The sequence below is a fragment of the Eptatretus burgeri genome, chromosome 2 (genome assembly GCF_056783735.1).
Source record: "Eptatretus burgeri isolate ZD-2024b chromosome 2, Ebu_testis_v1, whole genome shotgun sequence".
NCBI lineage: Eukaryota > Metazoa > Chordata > Myxini > Myxiniformes > Myxinidae > Eptatretus > Eptatretus burgeri.
This window is the reverse complement of record NC_140962.1, coordinates 33,238,802-33,260,720: the sequence shown is the minus strand read 5'-3', so window position 1 is coordinate 33,260,720 and position 21,919 is coordinate 33,238,802. Positions and strand designations below refer to the sequence as shown.

Here is a 21,919-nt window from a genome sequence, read left to right as displayed (position 1 = left end):
ATGGTCTAAAACAGAAAATTGGAGATAATTAACTTGAGCTACTCTACTGAAAGGTCCATCATGCTGTTTTGTTATCTGCATTTGTGTCTTCAATCGGTCATATCACTTTTTTCTGGTCCCTCAAGATGGTACCAATTTCCATCTCAGCTCATGGACTAAATATGGAAAAGACCAACGAATACTCACCGAATAGCACACGTTTTAAAACAAAACTGAACTGGGAACACACAGTAAAAACGTGACAAAAAATGACTGGAAAAACTTATCTTTGAGAAAGTTGGCAGAGACCCTGAAGAGAACCACCAACGTTGCTCAAAAACCAGAACCGGAAGTCGCTCAAAAACTCAAGAACCAGAACCGGAATGTTATGCTTAATGACGACACACACACACATGCATGTGCGCACGTACACATACACACACACGCACGAACACTAATTGAGTTGTCAGTTCCCAGCGATTTTGGTCGAAACAATGCAGAACTCAAGAAAATGCCCAAATACCAGGATCTCAAAAATGAAGTGAAAAGATCCTGGAAGTTTAAGAACACTAAAATTATACCAGTGATCATTGGAGCAATGGGAATGATGCAGAAGAACCTGACAGAGCTCTTACAAACCATCCCGAGGAATATTACTGCAAACGAGCTGCAGTTGGAAGCTATCTGGGGCTCAGTGACGATCCTGAAAAGAGCCCTCAGAACAATACCTTGAGAACAAAACTTCACACATTGGTCCATGATTCATGACCGCCCTTTCCGAAACGGAGGTGGATGCTTCGAGACCTGAGAGGACTCCGTTCTACCTTCTGAAACCCGCATATGGAGATGAAAACCAACAACATACACAATGGTGCCAAGTGCCACTGTGGCAATACAGTTCATATATATATACACACACACACACACACACACACACACACACACACACACACACACACACACACACACACACACACACACACACACACACACACACACACACACACACACACACACACACACACACACACACACACACACACGAACGACAAACACAAATATTCACCTATAAACAGAGTTTTTTGAAGGAGGAATTCAAGTGGAAAATTCGTGAAATTCAATTCAAAAACATATCAAGCCACAGAACGCAAAATCTCGGTCTATGTCTTCACAGCTCGGACAAACATGGCAAACACGAAGTCGATAGACCTTGCTTTTTTATATGGATCAATGTTGAAGTGAGGGGTGGATTATGAAAGCAGATCACACAAAAAGGTTAAACAAAGCGATGTTGTCTAAAAATAAAATTACACATTTTTCAGGGATGACATACCTCCTGAGACACCGCACGGCTCCGCAGGATCCAACACAGGTGGAAATATACGTCCAATCAATGTGTTATATTGAAAGCACAGGTACTTTTACCAAAACAACCAAAGCAACTTGGAGAGCGCTCACCAAGTGGCTTAAGCACTCAAGAAGGCACTCCAACAAAACGGTGGATAAGGAATGGCTGGCTTGGCAAGACATTAATGATCGCCGATCACGCGATCAGTCATATAAACACCATGCGTCCGGAATGTCAAGTGATGTCCAAATTGGACAAAAGAACAGTTTTTGTTTTTTTAGCAGTCAGAACTGCTGCTCAGTTAAATTCTGGAGCTTAAATCTTTCAATTTGGCTTAGTTTAAGAGATTCTAGAGGTTATAGCATGTGTGGAAATGAAATAAAGCCATAGACGCTGGCGTCTCTGGGCATTTATAAGCATCGAAATATATCCAGGGATTCGTAGGTATGATGATCAGGCATTCAATGATATGAATGAGGAAATTGAAAAGCAAACTATCATTAATAAATCATTGCGGCCTGTTCCAAGTCAAGGGATTGGTGAGCAGGACAAAATAAATGGCGAGTTAAGACCCCTATCGAGGGAGAACGAGGTGTCAGAGGATGTGCTTGAGAAAGGATATAATTAAATAAGGCCATTCATCATCTTCAAAGGTGTGTTTTAATTAACCCAAACACCCAATTTTCACTCATACACTCCGTCGGAGTTCCCTTCGTATGCACGCAAAGTTTCAGGCTGCTATGTTTCATGGTTTTGGAGTTATGGAGGACACACACACGGACACACACACACACACACACACACACACACACACACACACACACACACACACACACACACACACTTTGACATTTATTATTATAGATTACAACTGAAAAGAAGTCATCATTTTGTGTGATACTTGTGTAAAGAAACTTTGACACAAGATGACATATGGACTCTCTTCCTGTGTCATCACCATCATCATCATCATCATATTGTCTACGTAAGTGAAGGTAGTCCTGTAGATATTCCGGTCTGCACTATGGATGGTACTTGGCTAATTTGGTGGTTGGTGCAGGATGGAGTGCTCGTGATTGGGTGACGGTCAGTGCATGTGGAAACGCTCATCCCACCAAACCTTGTCTAGACCCTGTTTAAAAGCTTCAACAGACTGATCATCCACAACATTTCGGGGAAGACTGTTCCAGTCTTTGACTACCCTCTGATTGAAGAAATATTTCCTCATGTCTCACTTACACCTCAGCATAAGGGAGTGTTTAAGGGAGTGGCCCCACTTTGAAGGGTATTGAGCCGGAGTAAAGAAATGTTGCGGTCTCATCCGGTCGATTTCGTGTAGCACCTTAAATGTTTGGATCACATCATCATGGCCATGGTAGAAATCATGGTAGACAAAAAAAAAAATCACATCACACCCTCTGCAGGAAGTAATAATTATACCAACAATATGAAGCAAGGAAGGCACATCACAAGATAGATGTGTAATTGCCTTCATCTTTGATCACTTTCATTGCATTCAATCACCTCTTTGCGTTGATTACATAGACCATTATACATTGTCTAAATTTCCATCAATTCGCTTTGAAGTAAGCAAACAACCAGAGTCTGAAGTGACCAAGTCACAATTCCAACAGAAACTTGCACAGTGGCCTGCAAAAGTATTCACCTTTCTCCACAGTTTTCACATTTTGATGCCACCTGAACATATTTCATGATGCTTTCAAATTAAAGTTAATATGTAGAGTGTTCACAAACTACTCCAACGTGATAAATCGAAAAAAAACAATCCAGATAAAATGTGAATAAATTAAATTAACAGGGAAAAAAAATCAGATGATTCGCAGTTGCGTAAGTATTCAAACCCTTTGCCAAATGAAGCCATTACTGAAAAAGACGCATCTAGAAGCTCATATGGAGTTTGCGAAAAAGCATCTTAATGATACTGCAGTCACATTGACGAATGTTTTGTTGTCGGACGAGACAAAAATTGAACTTTTTTGTATAAATTCAAAGCGTTAGGTCTGGCACAAGCCGAACATTGCACCTCATCCAGTCAACCCCATCCCAACCGTCAAGCATGGTGGTGGCAGCATCACGTTATGGAGCTGCTTTTCATCAGCAGGGCCTAGCAAGCTTATCAAGATAGAAGGAACAATGGATGGTGCAAAGTAGAGGAAAATCCTTTATGGAAACTTGCTTGAGTCAGCCATGTATCTGAAACTGGGTCGGAGATTCACATTTCAGCAGGTCAATGATCCGAAGCACAAAGCTAAAGCCACACTGGAGTGGCTGAATAAGAAGAAAAGAAATGTTCTTGAGTGACTCAGTCAAAGTCCTGACTTGAACCCAATTGAACATTTTTGGTGAGACTTGAAGATTGTTGTCCATCGACGATCCCCATCAAATTTGGCAGAAATAGAGCAATTTTCACCTGAAGAATGGACAAAGATTTCACTATCTTCCTATGCAAAGCTGGTAGAGATCTAACCAAAAAGTCTCATAGCAGTCATTGCTGCAAAAGGTGCTTTCACCAAGTACTGACCTAAATGACAATACCTTTACAACCTGTGAATTTTGACTTGTACATGTTTTTTGCAGGTATTCCTGACATGTAACCTCCTCCAACTGTAACAGTGTTTTGTTTGATCTGCTCAGTTATGAATAAAAAAGTTAATTTCGAAAAATTATTTCTACATATTTTTTAATTCATTAAAATGTGGCATTATTGGTAGGGGGTGAATACTTTTGCAAGCCACTCTATATGGAAAAGTGCCCAAGGTGGGGGGAGGTGTGGCATTGGAAAGTAAGTTCTGTGGGCAAAAATTTAGCCGCACAATACGTAGATGGCTCCATACCTTGGTCATATTAACATGTGGATCTGAAGATCTGATAGTTAATTTTAATGGAAAATGTCATTTGAAAACCTTTTGGGTTGAGCCTTTTCATTCAAAGCATGAGTTTCTAAGTTGATGACAATTGTGTTTTGTTGCAAAGGAATATAAAGCTCCCATGAAGAGACCAAAGCACAGTGTCTGATGCTTTCACATCGCAGGAAGGTTGGTGGTCTTTGTTATCTCCAGTCTATTCTCCAATATTGCTCTGTCTGCTCTCTCAGTCCTCTGACCCTCCATATCTACGCCAAAATGCATGCGTTCTATGAGCAACCCCCTCCTCGTTAAAGTATCCAGGCTGACTACACACCTCTATGCATTATTGCTCACTTTTCCTGTCCATGTAACCACCTTCCAGAGGTGGTTCTGTCTCACTGTTCACTCCAGGACTTCAACCATGCAGTGCATTGCCATCCCTCATCATTCCCAATTCTGTCCTATGATCTTCATGACTCAATTAACCTTTCCTAACCCAATGATCTTACTTGCTAATTTCAGTGTTTCCTCCCCTCCTCCTGCTTCTCTTTGTTCACTCCCTTCATGTTTGTCCCACTGTCAGTTCCACTTGCTCTTCCATGAGCCTCGCTCCTGTAAAAAAAAAAAAAAAAAAAAAAAAAAAACACAAGCAAAAAATATATAGATATATCCATCCATCCATTCGGACCACACTCTGTGCAGAGCGTTGGTGCTGCCAAAGCAGTGTCCTTGGCTATTGGGCACAAACCTGGATGGGTCACTACTCCGACACAGGATACCAGCAAGCGAGCACTCATTTTGCCGACCTCGGAAGGATGACAGACAGAGTCAACCCCACCTGGTATTAATTCAACAGCCAAGGGGGATTTGAACTGAGGATCCTAGGATCCTAAGCCCACCACCCTAACCATTAAGCAAACACCAGGCATATAGGTATTGTTGTGGGCCGGGGATCGGTGGCAAGAACGACCACTAGCTGGGGAAAACTTGCGTCGTCTCCCACCAAACTCCCCTGAATTGTAGGCCGTTGCTCGGATAACTCCGCAAGCCGGCGAGTTGTTTAACCGACCGTCGTCGCCAATATTTCAACCACGTGGTGTAGGGTTGGTTATTTTGTCTAGATCCAATGTACCTAAGTAACCACGAGGTCTCGGCTACCGGGGATGCACGCCCTCGGAACGCCTGGCAAACCGGATTCACTCTACCGGCAGCGGTAAAATTACACCTACCGACTTCCACTCTGCCACCCACCTTTCCGGCTCAAATGCAGTCGAGCAGGCCTACCCAGGACATCCCGGCTACAATTGTCTGATTTCCCGGGGATAAAACCCTGCCTAAACTCAGATCCAAACCATGCTGGACCAATTCAAGAAAGGACGGAAACGGACTGGGAACATTTCTGTGATGATTTATTTCGAGTAAATGAAGACACAAAGCAAGACTTAACGCGAATATGCAAGCAAGGAATATTTACAATGATCCCAAAACACTTATTCAGTTCTACTTAAAGACGGGCCCACACGCAGACACACACAAATGAAAAGAAACCCAGAGTTCTTTATTGGACACTCGCAGCCGGGGAGAGACAAGCTGGGGGTCACAGTTCGGATGGGTACCTGGCCATCGGAGAAAGGGGGTACTCCGTGCTGCGGCACCTGACAATGGTCGCTAGTTTAGTCCCCAGTCGCACGTGTGGGACTCGAGGTTCATGTCGGAGCTCGGGTGGTGAATGGCCGGGGCCCACGGAGGGGGTCAGAGTCGCTCTTCCCTTCCTTGTAGAGGGCCAGCAGAGACGCGTTCGCTGCTTCAATGACCTTCTGCTCAACCCTCGTGACAGCCCTTGTAACAACCACTGTTACCACCCCTTCGTAACAACCTTCATAACCCCTTCGTAACAGCAAAACCCCTTTTGTGACAGCAAAAACCCACCAAAACTCTGCTCTCAGAGAGTGCTCGGGAATTTTTATGGACCTCGCTCAGCGGGAAGGGGCCTTGGTTAACACACCTCGCTGTCTGCCTTTGATTGGACAGGGTCCCATGGCATACCTTTCCGGGCGGGGTTTCGGCCTTGTTTGGAGAAAGCCGACCCTCCCCTCCGCACGTGTTCGAGAAAGGTCGTGGTGGTGAAACTGCCTCGAACATCCTCGGGAATCGGTCTCAGGCAAAGGTGCGCTGTGGCCCGCGAACTGAGGGCTGCAGGCGCGATGGTACCATGGATCGTAATGGGCCGAGGGGTCATGCAGATGGGATGGTTGTTAGATGGCTTGTTGGATGTAATAACCTAACTAAAAGAAATCGCAACGCACGCCTTTGATTCTCCCACTAGACAAACGAAGAGGATCTGACTACACACATACTTAACGACATAACTGACTTTTGGGACATCTGTATGTTGAATGCTTATTGTTTCCAGATCCGTAACAGGATGTATGTATGTATGGATGTATATATGTATGTACAGTATGTATATATATATATATATATATATATATATATATATATATATATATATATATATATATATATATATATATATATACACACACACACACAAACACAGACACACACACTACAGTACAGTACAGTACAGTACAGTACAGTACATTAAAAAAAAATCAATAACCTCATTGATCAAAAGCATAAAACTATAGAGTCTCCCCCACCCCCAAAAAAAGATTCATACATTATGGATGCTCCCATGATGGAGAACCTACCCTGGTGATGAAGTACACTGTGAAGAGGCCGAGGCAGATGGTGAGGTGACAGGGCTACCACGGCTGGCTGGAGAGCGGATGGGGCCACGTAAAGAGCCACTACTGGACATCTGGTAACAAGCAGGAAAGAGATGAGATTACAACTTGGAGAACACAATTAATAGTATACAATACAGTAATCCCACTGATACGTTTTATATCAGTGAAAAAAAAAAAGAAGTCATGATACGTTAAAAACTAGAAGGACACTGATAGGTCAGATCTCAATCCAGATTTCACCAAAATCGAATCAACTTGTTCTTGTCATCTACTCAACTCATCCACCAAGTTTTGTCATAATCCGTCCACAACGTTTTGTGATATTGTGCTATACAGTATATCGTTTTGGCCCCATCTCTCAATGGTGAAGAATCACTTAAAATTTTTAGTATCTGGATCTTCACCAAAATTGAATCAATTAATCCTTGACATACACCAACCTGTCCACCAAGTTTCGTACGAATCTGTCCATAACCTTTTGAGATATCGTGCTCACAAAAAAACAGACAGGGAAAAACATATCCTCCATCCACCTTTGGTGGTGGAGGTAATGATAAATATTATTTTTAACCTTTAATTGCATAGAAAAACATAACCAACCATTTGGAATGGCAGTGTCTCTGGCATTGCCAAAAGGTTGATAGATCACACTGCCATTTCCATCAGTTAATAATAAACATCACTGCATGACTGAATATGAACGAAGTGCACAAAGAAATGAGCTCACAGTGTTAGTCTTCACAGGAGCCTTTAGGTGTGTGTGCAGCAAGCGTGTTGCTCCATCCTGAAAGGTTTTGGGCAAGGCTCCGAGAAGCATAGTGAACTCTGAAGGATTAAGCTCAAACAAGGCAACCAAAACAGCCTGAGCAGCCTGCAAGACAATTGTGAAGTATATTTTTAAAATGCAAAAAGTATAAAATTTGAACTTGAAAAAAAAAAAAAAGAAGTCATGATACGTTAAAAACTATAAGGGCATTCTTCGACGTCATCAGATATGCCACTGCGCACATTATTTGATCATTACACATACTTGGACCAAGTTTGATTTCAATCCCTGAACCCATATTCAAAAGGTTAAATAATTCTGGCTGCCAAACCATGCGTCCGATCAAATTGAAATTTAAAAGATGTATTCCCCATGACTACTCAACCATAATTGTGAAGTTACACGTCGATCGATTAAGTGGCTCCAGAGAAAACACTATTTAATACTAGCAGCGTTACCTGGCATTGCCTGGGAGGGGGAGGGGGTGTTATTGAGAAGTGGGAGAAGCATGAGACCCGGCAGGGCTGAGAATGGGGCAGGCGGCTCAGGGGCAGGAGAACCGATGGGGTGGGGAACTGCAGGGAGCAGGAGAGCCAGAATACCAGTGGGTAAAGTGGTCTTAAGGGTCTTGGGGTGTTAAAGGGTCTTTCAGTTCTTAAGGGTCTTTGAGGTCTTCTGGCTCTGAGGGGTCTTAAGGATCTTCGAAAGACTTGAGGGTCTCAAAGGGTCTTCAAGAGTCTTTGGGATCTTAACCATCTTTGGGGTCCAAAGGGTCTTTGGGGTATTCAGGGTTTTATAGTGTCTCAATTGTGTTTGGGGACTTCAATGGTCCTAAGGGTCTTAACTCACAAGCATGCATAAATTCTTCTCTCAAGCATGTAAATAGTCTTCTCTCATGCATGTAGTCTAATCTCTCAAGCATGTAAAAAAAAAAGGTCTTATGGTTCTTCGGGGTGTTTAAAGGCTGAGGTTGTGGATGAAAATACACTTTGGACAACCCCTGGGTTGGACTTAGTCTGTGTGCCAAATTTGGTGGTTGTCCGTCCAGCAGTCCTTGATAAAAATGCGAACAGACAGAGACAGACAGACAGACAGACAGACAGACATCCAATGAATGTTATTTATTAGATGTTGCAAAGTTATCATTGTTTTTGTCATATATTTTGCAATTAGAATGCCATGATGTGGTGGGACGTATTCAGCTGCTTCATATACCTTAACATGACGTGCGTTAAAAACATGAGAATTCTAACGTATTTTTTTTGTAGTATAGTCGAGTCTTAAAGGGTCTACAGGATCTACAGGATCTAGTCTTAGGGGTCTTTGGGTCTTTTCAGTCCTCTGGAACTTTTGGGTCCTCGGGAACTTTGAGACTTTTGGGTTCTTGGGAACTTTTTGGCTCATCAGGGACTTTTGGGTATTTTTGGTACTCAAGAGCTTTTGGGTCCTCAGGGACTTTTCTGGACTTTTGGGTCCTCGGGGATTTTTGGGGTGTTTGGGTCCTCGGGGGCTTTTTGGTACTTTTGCATCCATGTGAACTTTTGGGTCCTTGGGGACTTTTTGGTCCTTGGGGATTTTTTGGGACTTTGGGAATGTTTGGAACTTTTCGGTCCTTAGGGTCTTAAAGGTTCTTCAAAGTTCGAAGGGGTCTCAGCAGTCTAAAGGGTCAAATGATATTTAAATAGTGCGTAATTAATAAATAGACGTACATAATTAATTGACAAAAAAATATTCCTCATACACACGGACACACACACACACACACACGGACACACACACGGACACACACACACACACACACACACACACACACACACACACACACACACACACACACACACACACACACACACACACACACACACACACACACACACACACACACACACACACACACACACACACACACACACACACACACACACACACACACACACACACACCTCATCCATTTATAATACATACATCTTCAAGGGACGGGCATGGCGTGGTGACTGCGAATAGGAACGTACTGTACAACACTTACCGTAGCAGTAAGCTTTGGCTTACCGCAACACGAAAACGGTGATCGTATTATTTATTTAGTTAGGTTCCAATTGTGCATCGAGTCAGGCCAGCTGTGCAGTGAGCCAATGGGTGGAAGACACATTTCGACTAATTAGGTATGCTGGCCTTTGGCCTTGTAAAATGTCACAAACTTGTACACCCATGGCTTGGGGAACATTTGTGTGAAGTTTCCTCTTGATCTGTCCAGCCATTCTGGAGAAGATTTCTTTTATTATAGATTTTTAGGGTAAATCTAATATGGCTGACAAACCATGTGACCTATGACATCATATGTGTGAACCTTTTGTTCTTTCTGAATAGGCAGTCACACATATAAGGTTTCGCCTCGATCTGTTCAACCACTTCAGAGAAGATTTTTTAAGGTTTAAAAACAAACAAAAAACAATATGGCTGCTGAATCACTTGACCGATGTCATCAATTTTTTTTTTCTGTGGACTATTTCATCCCTAGATGACTCTCAAAAGTTTTCATACTGATCAGATGTAGCGTTCTGTGTATGCAATGATAACATAACGAAGGCACCTACGACATCATAAAATAAAATAAAAATCACACTTATTCCGCATGAGGAGTACTTGCTGCGTGTCAAGTTTCAATTTTTTCCTTGGTGCAGTTTCAGAGATACAGAGGTCCAAAGTTTTTTCCGTTTTTCCAACATGGGTGCCACACCACGTGACCTATGACGTCATAATTATCATTAAAACATTTTACATGAGTAGTCGCTCCAATGTTGAAAATTTCATTTCAATCTGACAAGCGGTTGCAGAGAAAAACACAAAAGTTCTGTGCAGACAAACAAACAAATGAAATTGCTCGTTGAGCAAGGAATTGCCGGAATAACTTTGTCATATCTCTCTGATCTCTGAAAAAACAAAAACCTGGAAATCAATTTGGTTCTTATAAGTCGATAGTGCTACTGTTTAATGAGTTATAGTGTTATCGATTCAACGGTGGCGGGATTCGCACCAGACTCTTGACAGCCAAATGTTGAAGATTTGGCGTCACTTAACAGCACCGCCGTCTCAGGGGTTATAACGCAGGCTAGTTCGGCACAGGCCTCGGGTCATGTGTCTCAGATCACGATACCAATGTACACCTGGGCCTTACCAGTTGGGGAAATAGACCCCGGCTACAGACTGGATTTGTCAGAGACCGAGCGAAGTCTGCCAGTCTGTAGCCCGTTTGGTTTTAAATACAAATCGAGCAGATTGTTCCTCAGCGCAGCACGAATAGATTCAAAGCAGCAACTTTCATATGAATCAGCCAGATTTATTGGGGACACATCGAGGAAACACGGCACAAGCAAAGCATTCACGAACGTTATCATTCATCGATAACCCGCTCTGAACTTGGGAACTACGGATATGGGTTTCGAAGGGAACCCTAGCGAGATAAACCTTAGGCCTGGACGACATGAAGACAACATGCAGACAACATGCAGACAAGACACAGAGTACTTGCTGATGCCTCATGGACGAGGGGAATGTGTCAAAGGCACGAATGCGGCTCGTGAGAAGCCACTGTCAATGGATTCGAGCGCCCAAGCTCGAGCACGCTGCATGGCAAGATGGCGGCGTCATCCTTTTGTCGCATCGCTCACGCACCAGCCTCGGCGCGTTCAGCCCCTGTAAGGTCGACGACACAAGACAGTCAGTTCTATGGTGGGTTCCAGCTGGTTTCTCCAAGGTCCAGTATGAGAATCCAGGCTTGGCCTTGTCACCAGACTAGGCCAAATCGGGGTGTTGGGCTCCGCAGGCGGATCGATGGGATCACAAGACGTGTCGAGCCGTGCCGTGAGTAATGACAGTCCGAGGCTCCGTGACTGGACTCCGGATGAACCTGTCGATGACCTTCTCATAAAGTTGATCGCCGACTCCCCTCATGCAGTTCCTCTTGCCTTTCGGGGCGGGCCTTTTCACGAAGCTGATCGCAGACTCACAAAGCCGTTCCCAGACCGACAAAAGCAGCCAGTTCCTTTTACAGCAGATCGCAGACTCACAAAGCCATCCCCAGACCAACAAAGCAGCCAGTTCCTTTTACAGCAGATCGCAGACTCGACACCGGGCAGTTGCTCTCGAAGCAGATCGCAGACTCGACACTAGTCGTTTCTTCCTGGCCTTCCCGGGGCTCGCTCTTCTGGAATGCCTCCGGGGATACGTGATTGGTCCATCCCTCCAGTCCGCAGCCGCTCTCCACCAATCGCCTGCCAACACGTCTCGCCGACCGACACTCTCAGAGCGCTGGGTGGGGCTAGTTAGAAGGGGTGAAGGAAAAAGAAGCAAGGTGCCTCTTGGTACACCACCACTGCACGAACACTGGACAACCTGCTATAACTCCCGACACACATGTAACGTCCGATTACCAAACAACCTGGCTAAACATGCATTTAATGGGGGATCTGGGCTAATCCTATATTTAATAACCCAATAAGGGCCTATTTCTGCAAAACTACCCCCACCTTTCTCCCGAGGCTCTCCCGAGCCTCCATCTGGAGCAGCCCACGGTAATGGCCCTGTCTAACATACAGCACAGATCTCCCATTTACTCTAACCCACAATATGGGAAGCACTTAACTCCAAAAACAAAAGTGTCACAGTAAGATTGGCATGTCCCTATCCGAGTGTGTCGGATCACAAATCTAACAAACAAATTCACACTCTATGCACACTACTAAACATTCTGATTATGGAATTGAACAGGAGGGCATTCAATTTTACTTTTAACAGCAATATTTGCATAGGAGCAGAACATTCAAAGGTTCAAAGTTCTTTAACGTGTTCGCTCCTTCATGCCCCCTCCCGGTAGTATTGACCATTCACCCCTGAGGGTTTCCTCACTTCGTGGCCTTATTGGCCTCTCACCAGGTGAGTTCAGTCAGCCCAGTGGCCTATTCTCACAGAGTTCTTCGGCCCACTGAGCCCACAAAAAGGCATGAATCCTCGGCCACAACGGCCCACAAAAAGGCATGAATGTTCGGCCGCAACGGCCCACAAAAGCACTTTGGCCTCAATGGCCCACAAAAATGCTTCGGCCCATGTGGCCCACAAAATGACTTCGACCCATATGGCCCACAAAATGACTTCTCGGCCGCAATGGCCTACTCACAAGCAGCAGCAAGGAACAAGCCCTGCATTGGACAGCAGGTGGCACGGTGATATCGATGGTAAGCAAATGCAGTTTGGAGGCGTTCTTGAAGGTGCAAGTGGGTGTGATGACCTCAGACCAGGTGAGATGGAGTATACCCTTAACCTTCCTTGCCTAACTTGTTTTGGCTGGACTTGTTTTGGTATGGTCTTCTTAATACGTTCTTTCACTTTTTTTTCCCCTTTTTTCTTTAGCAGACAGGATGGTGTGTTTCTTAATTGAATGTTATCCTTGTGGGTGCGTGCTCATGACACACTGGTGGCATCTCTGGCACTTGGAGAGGGTGACATAGCCTGGCCCTTGTTAACAAATTTTCCCATCAACACTACTCATACAGTACCAGGTGTCATGCATGAATGGTGCGGAGGAGAGTTCATTGAACCAAACCATTTACTTTTAGCTCTAAACAATGAAACAAACCCTGCTATGGTTAGAATGATCCTAATGACCAATTTTTCCCAACCTGGCACACTGTTCCATTATTTTAAACCTGGGCAAGGCCCTTATTTGTCTTTTTCCATTTGGTGGTGCCAGGCATAACTCGCTGGCTGGGGAGGTGTGACTACTACTTGGCCTATTTGCCTGCTTCCAATCAGGGGTGGGGGACACCCAGCGACCTCGGAGTTCACCTGAACGTGCTTCTGGCGCTCCGAACTAAGGGGTGGCTCTCTCGCCCCCATGCCGTGCTCTCCTTGCACCATACTATGCTCTCCTAGCACTAAAACCTACCATGCTCTCCTGGTACTAAAACCTACTGTGCTCTCCAAGCACTAAACCCGAATGTGCTCTTCTGGCACCTCTGACAGCCTTCACCTGCCAGGAGCCCCCAAAGCCCTGGTGCCCTATTTCCCGACTCACCAACTTCCAATACCATGTCACACTCCCAGCCAGTACCACCATACCTTGGTCTGCACCTACCCCAAGCAGTCCGCCTACATGATGGAACAGCAGCCAGAATCCATGTCAAATCCTTAAGTCCCCCTAACCTACACTAACTTGGTTAGGAGACTCCTACCGACAGGGTAAGTTGTTCACACTCACTCTCCTCATTCGCACAATAACGCCATTCACCCAAACACTTTCGTCATTTATTCTACAGTACCACACACCCAGTCCACAATACCATCCAACACCTTTCACGTTTCGGTGAAAACAAAAACACACCAGTCCCTCGGATCCCACTTGGTCATCAAATTTAACTGATGCACTTTTTTAACAAACCCCAATCAATTTGTCACCACGTCCATCATCCGCCGACATCATCCGCTGGCCTCCTCCATACTGCCCTAATAGTTTATTTCCAACAATTTAAACGAAACATCAAAATCTCTTCACCAGCCCCATGGAACCTCTGCATGGTTCCAACCAGGCATTTCAGTCTTCCCTCAAACAAGCCACTCTTTGCCATCCACTTGCTTCAGGTGTGTTTAACGCTCTGCCCAAGATATCTCCACTATTTTTTTTTCAATAATCACCCAAATCCACTCGTGCCACTCTTATCCCTTCTGTCGGTCTCAATTTGCAATCACTCTCGATATGATTTTCAATCAAAATTTTTACATCCCAATATGGCCTGCTTCTCGGCTCATTGGAAGGGGAGTGAGGGAAAGAATCCCTCATTACCCATTACATGACCCCGCCACCTTTCCGCCATGGCTCAAAGGGGTTGTGGTCCACCCCCTCCTCTTCTCCAGGGTTCGCGGAAGTCAGGTAACCCTCAATCGGGGGCACGGCCTCCCCCTATTCTCCATAAATCCCTGAAGACAGATAAACCCCACTCAGCTTGCCGAACCCCTCGTGTCCTCAGAGAGGTTTGAACATCAAGTGACACATGCCAGTGCCACTTGCTACTCATCTGCACTCTACCCCGAAGTTCCTGTGAGGCTGATAGAGAAATTAAAATCCAATTTCTTAAGACTGCTCCTGGATGCAGCACCTCCAACTCTGCAAGAACCCATGCGGAGCTGTCCATTTTGTGGTTTCCGTCCCCTGTGTCAAGTTCTGTCCTGGTGGCATTTCTATTTCCCCTTGTACCTCTAACCTATTTCCTACGTCACCACTCATTCCACGCTCAGGACTCCCACACAAAGTAGGCTGCACATATTCCAAGGTTGTGTGTTGACATTCCACACATTCAACTTTGCCTGCATACTGACCAACTGCCTCGCATTCCAGGGTTACATTCTCAACCGCCACGTGAGTACCCACACACGTTTCGGCCTCGGCAGCACACACCGGTGCTGTCGTCGGGACTGTGGGCTCACAGCATTCATTCACAGGCATTACACACACACATTCAGGGGTCACGCATACGTGCACCCCATTGGACAGAGTCTCCTCATTAACATAAACTCCAATTCCTAACTTAAGCTCATCGTCCGCACCATGTATGCATGTGCCCTCGTACCTGCTTCGTTCCAGAGTCACCTCAGCCCGGTCGCTTCTCTCCAGCAGGTTGCTCATCATCGGTTCACCACACTCATCTGGGGCTGTCAGCTCCACGTGCTGGACCTGCTCAAAATGTGTTTCATTCGTCAACAACCCCGTATGCTCCCTCAATGTCTCCTTCACCAGGGTTTGCTCCAATTGTGGTTTCATCCGACGAGTGATGTCAATCAAGTCCCGCACCACTAACATTCCTCCCTGTGGTGATGTCACACATCCCACATTATTGTGCTGTCCTACTTCCTGGCTCCATTTTGCTTTCCATTTGAGTCGTTCTTCCTCTCTGAGCCTTTTTAGTTGTTAGATATCTTTCCGGAGTTTTTCCATCTCCGCGTACTCCAACCTTGCTCTCTCCTTTAGTTGGTCAATTTCAAATTAATGTTCTTTTTGTTTCCTATCCAACCGTCTCTCATGTTCTTCATTCTCCAATCTCGTCGTTTCTCTCAATTGGTTGATTTCCCTTTCCTGCTTCATTCGTTGTTCTTTTACTGTCTCAGCGTACTCCAACCTTGCTTTGGCTTCTAACTGTTCAATCTGCACAGTGTAGTTCCTTAACGTTTCATTCCCCATTCTCTCTCTTTCCTCACTTAACATCCTCAGCTTGTTTTGTAATTCCCTCTCTTTGTTTTGGTGTTTCTGTAACTCTGAAGCCTTTTCCCATAATTCCTTGCTCATCTCCGCACCTCTTTCGCATTCTTCCTTCCTCATTTCGTCCGTTCTCTTACCGTATTCCTCTAGTCATTCCAGATATTTCTTTGTTCTTTCTATCGTCTGTTCTCGGATTTCTCTTATCTGATTGCTTGTTCTTACCTTTTCCTTCAGTTGTTGCAATTCCAAATCGTGTTTCCGTTTTTCTTTTTCCAGCTTTGTTTTCCATTCTTCTTCCAAGTTCTTCCTATCCCGGGAGTTACTAATTTGCTCTTTCTCCATTCTTTTGTTCAGTTCGCTCTTCTCTTGTTCCAACTTATGGGTACTCCCCTCTACTTTCCTCATTTCTCCCTGCAGTTCTTTGAACTGTCTTGACTTTTCCAACAATTCTTCCTTCCTTTGCTCCAGATATTTCTCTCCTCTTTTTATCTTCTGTTCTAGGCTTTCTCTTATCTGATTGCCTGATCTTACCTCTTCATTCAGTTGTTTCAATTCCAAATCGTGTTTCCATCTGGAATCTGTCCCGTCCCGCAATGCGCAGGCCAACCCACTCTCCAGGCACCGAATTCGTTCCTGTGCATCAGCCAATTGGGACTCCCCGTGCACATAATTTTCCTGAACCTCGTCTGCCTGCCGTAGCGCCTCGTCCAATTTAATTTGCAACTCCTCAATATAATTCTCATCACACTTCCTCTGCTCCAAGGTATCCGCCAATCGTGCATGAAGCTCGTCAATGTACACGTTGTCGTCCTGCTTCGTTTGCCATGACGCATGCTGTGACCAAGTGGTTTGAACTGGTGGGCGGGAGCGCTTTCTTCGTGCTGTGCGGTTCATTACGCTATTCATAGTAACCCTCTCCCACTTCGTGTCGCACTGAGGTGGAGCCGCGCCGCCATTTTGCGACTCCATCTTTCTTTATTATTTCGAAGTTTTACACCCAATCCGCTCAAAATAAAATCAAAGCAAATTTGGAATTTGCGAACGATGTTTTTCCTCCCCCCCCCCCCCCCCCGCACCTCTCATAACCAATGTTCGGGGTGGGAAGGACACCAGATGTTGTTGAATCGGTGTCCTGCAAATTTATGGAGGTGGAGGGATTCTCATTCGACTCATGAACACCAGTGTTGAGGATCAGCGACGGAGAGATTCTCACCCCACTCCGGACACCAGTGTTAAAAGGTTCGGACGAGTGATGTTAATCACAATCCGTAACCAGTTTGGGGATATAAATACAAATCGAGCGGATTGTTCCTCAGCGCGGCACAAATAGATTCAAAGCGGCAACTTTCATATGAATCAGCCAGATTTATTGGGGACACATCAGGGAAACACAACACAAGCAAAGCCTTCACGAACATTATTATTCATCTATAACCCGCTCTTAACTCGGGAACTACGGATATCGGTTTCGAAGGGAACCCTAGCGAGATAAACCTTAGGCCTGGACGACATGCAGACAAGACACAGAGTACTTGGTGAAGCCTCATGGACGAGGGGAAAGTGTCAAAGGCACGAATGCGGCTCGTGAGAAGCCACTGTCAATGGATTCGTGCGCCCAAGCTCGAGCACGCCGCGTGGCCAGATGGTGGCGTCGTCCTTTTGTCGCACCACTCACACACCAGCCTCGGCGCGTTCAGCCCCTGTAAGGTCGACGGCACAAGACAGTTAATTCTATGGTGGGTTCCAGCTGGTTTCTCCAAGGTCCAGTATGCGAATCCAGGCTTGGCCTTTTCACCAGACTAGGCCAAATCGGGGTGTTGGGCTCCGCAGGCGGATCGATGGGATCACAAGACGTGTCGAGCCGTGCCATGACTTAGGCCAGTCCGAGGCTCCGTGACTGGACTCCGGATGAACCTGTCGATGACCTCCTCATAAAGTTGATCGCCGACTCCACTCATGCAGTTCCTCTTGCCTTTCGGGGCGGGCCTTTTCACGAAGCCGATCGCAGACTCACAAAGCCGTTCCCAGACCGACAAAGCAGCCAGTTCATTTTACAGCAGATCGCAGACTCGACACCGGGCAGTTGCTCTCGAAGCAGATCGCAGAATCGACACGAGTCGTTTCTTCCTTGTCTTCCCAGGGCTTGCTCTTCTGGAAAGCCTCCGGGGATACGTGATTGGTCCATCCCTCCAGTCCGCAGCCGCTCTCCACCAATCGCCTGCCGACACGTCTCGCCGACCAACACTCTCAGAGCGCTGGGCGGGGCTAGTTAGAAGGGGGGAAGGAAAAAGAAGCAAGGTGCCTCTCGGTACACCACCACTGCACGAACACTGGACAGCCTGCTACAGCTCCCGACACACATGTAACGTCTGATTACCAAACAACCTGGCTAAACATGCATTTGATGGGGGATCTGGGCTAATCCTATATTTAGTAACCCACTAAAGGCCCATTTCCGCAACAATAGAACTTAATTTGGTCATGATCATAACTTAGAAGTCAATCTGACTTGAAATGGCGTTTTTATCGCAATTTGAAAGTTTTGACCCGACGCCCCCTGACATTCGACCCCGACCGCTAAGAAAGAAGGGTGTTGGTGTGACACCCCAATGAGACATATGGTTGGATGCAATATTGGAAGATGCACATTTTGGATTTGGTTCGAAGTCAACACGACCATTTTAGCGGACGTTATTGCGAAAATATGAATTACGGTTTTTCGGTGACCTTGACCTTGACTTTTGACCTAGATTCACTAAAAACGACAATTGTCCAAGTTGGACCATGGCAGATGTCTGTACCCAGTTTGGTCATGATTGCTGAAACAGTGTGATTGCTACAGGGTAAACAAACACACAAACAAACAGACAAGCCGGTAGGCGACGAGGGATTCGCTAGGATCAAAGCGCTGGATACTATGCTTTTCATTCTGAGTGATCCACTGACGAAGATTCAATGCCAAGACATATTGGTTCACATACAATTGTTCCTCTGCCTGGCAAGATTTTTTCTATTGCGTATTTTGCCAACTGGCACTCCTCATAAAAAATGACGGTAAATAGACACCCTATTTTTGAAGGACTACCATTTGAAAAATAATCGGTTTGCTGGTTTGTGCTGTGGAGCCTCACGTTGCAGACACACACACACACACACACACACACACACACACACACACACACACACACACACACACACACACACACACACACACACACACACACACACACGGAAAACCCGATAAACTTCTCTCAATGCTCTTGTTTGACCACACCTCCTGAGCCACACAATATTTTTCATAAGCCACGCCCACTTTCCATAAGCCACGCCCAGTTTCTTACCCCACTCCCACTTTCCGATGCCACTCCCACTTTTCATCAACCACGTCTACTTTCCCTAAGCTCCGCCCACTTTCCTAAGCCCCTCATAAAAAATGACGGTGAATCGACACCCGATTTTTGAAGGACTACCATTTGAAAAATAAAACCTCAATCAAAATCGGCTCGAGTAAAATTTTCTAAATATTTCGAAGTGTTTAATTCCGAAGTTTTGTTTCTCTACATTCAAAACTGAAGGACAAGTATTGAAAATACTGTACGCGGTTTTTCGGCCGCTGCACAGCAACGGGTGGTTGCGAGGCAACGAAATTCAAACGTGCACATTCCCAGTATATATTCCACAGGTTGGCAAAGTTTCATCGAAATCGGTTTGCTGGTTCGTGCCATGGAGCCTCGCATTGCAGACACACATACACACAAGCCGGTAGGCGACGAGGGATTCGCGAGGATTGAAGCGCTGGATATGATGCTTTTCATTCTGACTGATCCACCGACGAAGATTCATTGCCAAGACATATTGGTTCACATACAATTGTTCCTCTGCCTGGCAAGATTTTTCCTATTGCGTATTTTGCCAACTGGCACTCCTCATAAAAAATGATGGTAAATGGACACCTATTTTTGAAGGACTACCATTTGAAAAATAATCGGTTTTCTGGTTTGTGCTGTGGAGCTTCACGTTGCAGACACAAACACACACACACACACACACACACACACACACACACACACACACACACACACACACACACACACACACACACACACACACACACACACACACACACACACACACACACACACACGGAAAACCCGACAAGAAGGGATATCTAGCATATATAGCGAATCCAACAGACATTTTAAAAATAAAACCTCAATCAAAAATTGGCTTGAGTAAAATTTTCTAAATATCTCGAAGTGTTTAATTCCAAAGGCTCGCTTCTCTACATTCAAAAATGAAGGACAAGTATTGAAAATACTGTACGCGGTTTTTCGGCCACTGCACAGCAATGGGTGGTTGCGAGGCAATGAAATTCAAACGCGCACATTCCCAACAAATGCTGCACATCTTGGCAAAGTTTCATCGAAATCGGTTCGCTGGTTTGCGCTGTGGAGCCTCGCGTTGCAGACACACACACACACACACACACACACACACACACACACACACACACACACACACACACACACACACACACCCCGACAATAAGGGATATCTAGCATATATAGCGAATCCAACAGACAGACAGACACACAGAATGACACACAACCAACCAACATAATTGCCGAAATCCGAAGGATTCCCGCAATTAACAAATGAACCCATATGCAAATCCCTCTCCTTCCGTGAGGGTAATTATTGAAACAATCTTGTTTGGACACTTGACTGTGTAAATAAAAGCAGCATACTGTCCAGCTTGGTGCTGTTACCTGTTTAGTTTGATTGGTTTGTAAGTTAAGGGGAAGTATAAACACACCACAAGAGGGCTGTTCAAGTTCTATAAACAAAAACTTCACAGGAGGTCTCACTTTTCGAACTTCAGAGCTTTTAGGCTCAGTCGTCCAGGTAATAATCCTGGAAACAGCGAGTCTGGTTTCACTTGCATTCACAAACTCATGTAGCTCCATCTGGCGAGTCAAACTACAGATGTACTTGAGTACGGCGACCTTGACCTGCACAAGAAGAATACATGACTGTGAAAACTACAACTGTAAGAAACTAATTAAATGTCAGTAAAGAGGGCCTCATCACCTCATCCCCTTTCAAAAATTGTTCCATAATGCACACCTTGAGGTTCAATACTTGTGTCTGGTCAACAACAAAACGCATAAGGATATTGAATTGGAGGTCTGTGGGGAAGCTTTCTCTGCAACACAAACAACAATAATGGAGGGATGCTTGGACAAAAATATTACCGACAGTAAATTTAAGGATAGGTGAAAAGTTAATAAAACACCGGTGTTTTTAGAGTTCTGATGAGATGGAAAGGTTAAGTGAAAAAACAATTGCAATCACCTAGTGACATCGAGTGCCCTCTGGACCTTTGCATGAACAGAACCAAGGAGGTCAGCTCCCATCTTCCTGAGGAGTTGAGTGAGCAGTACAAAAAGCCAGTCATTGAGCTCTGACTTGTGTGTCTGAAGGAAGTCCACGAGAGTTTCCAAAAACATGCTGAATACCTGGTGAAGGAGGTACAACATGTTCTGGATATTCTCCCCAATTTCCCAAAAGAGTCAGCTTCCTCATGTTAATGATGGCTGTGTGGTGTCAGAAGTCAAGAATCAATTTCTTCAAATCAACAGGAATTTATAACCATTGCATTCGCAATGCACACAAGCCTCATGCGATGCGAAGGACTTGAAAGAAGAGCTGTTGCTTGATGACGTTGGAACAGGGGTGCAGTATTAAAGGCTTAATTAGCGTTGGTGGTAATCAGGAAAATACTTACTCGCTGTAGATCCAGGTACAGCAGTGTAATGGAGAGCAAAGCACCATGTTAGCATGGCTTTCAAAATTAGAATACCACAAAAACAAAAAGTTGAAGTCCAACATTCATTGCTCATCTTCTGCCAGCCAGTATTGGAAATGTAAAGACAAGCCCCGAAAATAGTTTAACTCCTG

At 45.1% G+C, this 21,919-nt stretch overlaps 1 protein-coding gene across 10 annotated transcripts in view; it reads right to left on the bottom strand.

Annotated features, from left to right (window-relative positions):
- LOC147031767 (CLIP-associating protein 2-like) overlaps positions 1-21,919 on the bottom strand; it is a 222,723-nt gene that overhangs the window by 68,801 nt on the left and 132,003 nt on the right. For 8 of the 10 annotated variants that reach the window (XM_085867107.1, XM_085867049.1, XM_085867058.1 and 5 more), the window contains 6 exons: positions 21,314-21,477; positions 21,086-21,164; positions 20,827-20,970; positions 7,675-7,818; positions 6,909-7,018; positions 6,241-6,387 (listed from right to left, as the gene is read on the bottom strand). In XM_085867107.1, the coding sequence (XP_085723233.1) occupies positions 6,241-6,387; positions 6,909-7,018; positions 7,675-7,818; positions 20,827-20,970; positions 21,086-21,164; positions 21,314-21,477 (788 nt within the window). The remainder of the gene's footprint in view (positions 1-6,240; positions 6,388-6,908; positions 7,019-7,674; positions 7,819-20,826; positions 20,971-21,085; positions 21,165-21,313; positions 21,478-21,919) is intronic. The other 2 variants (XM_085867090.1, XM_085867116.1) reach the window with 1 other exon arrangement.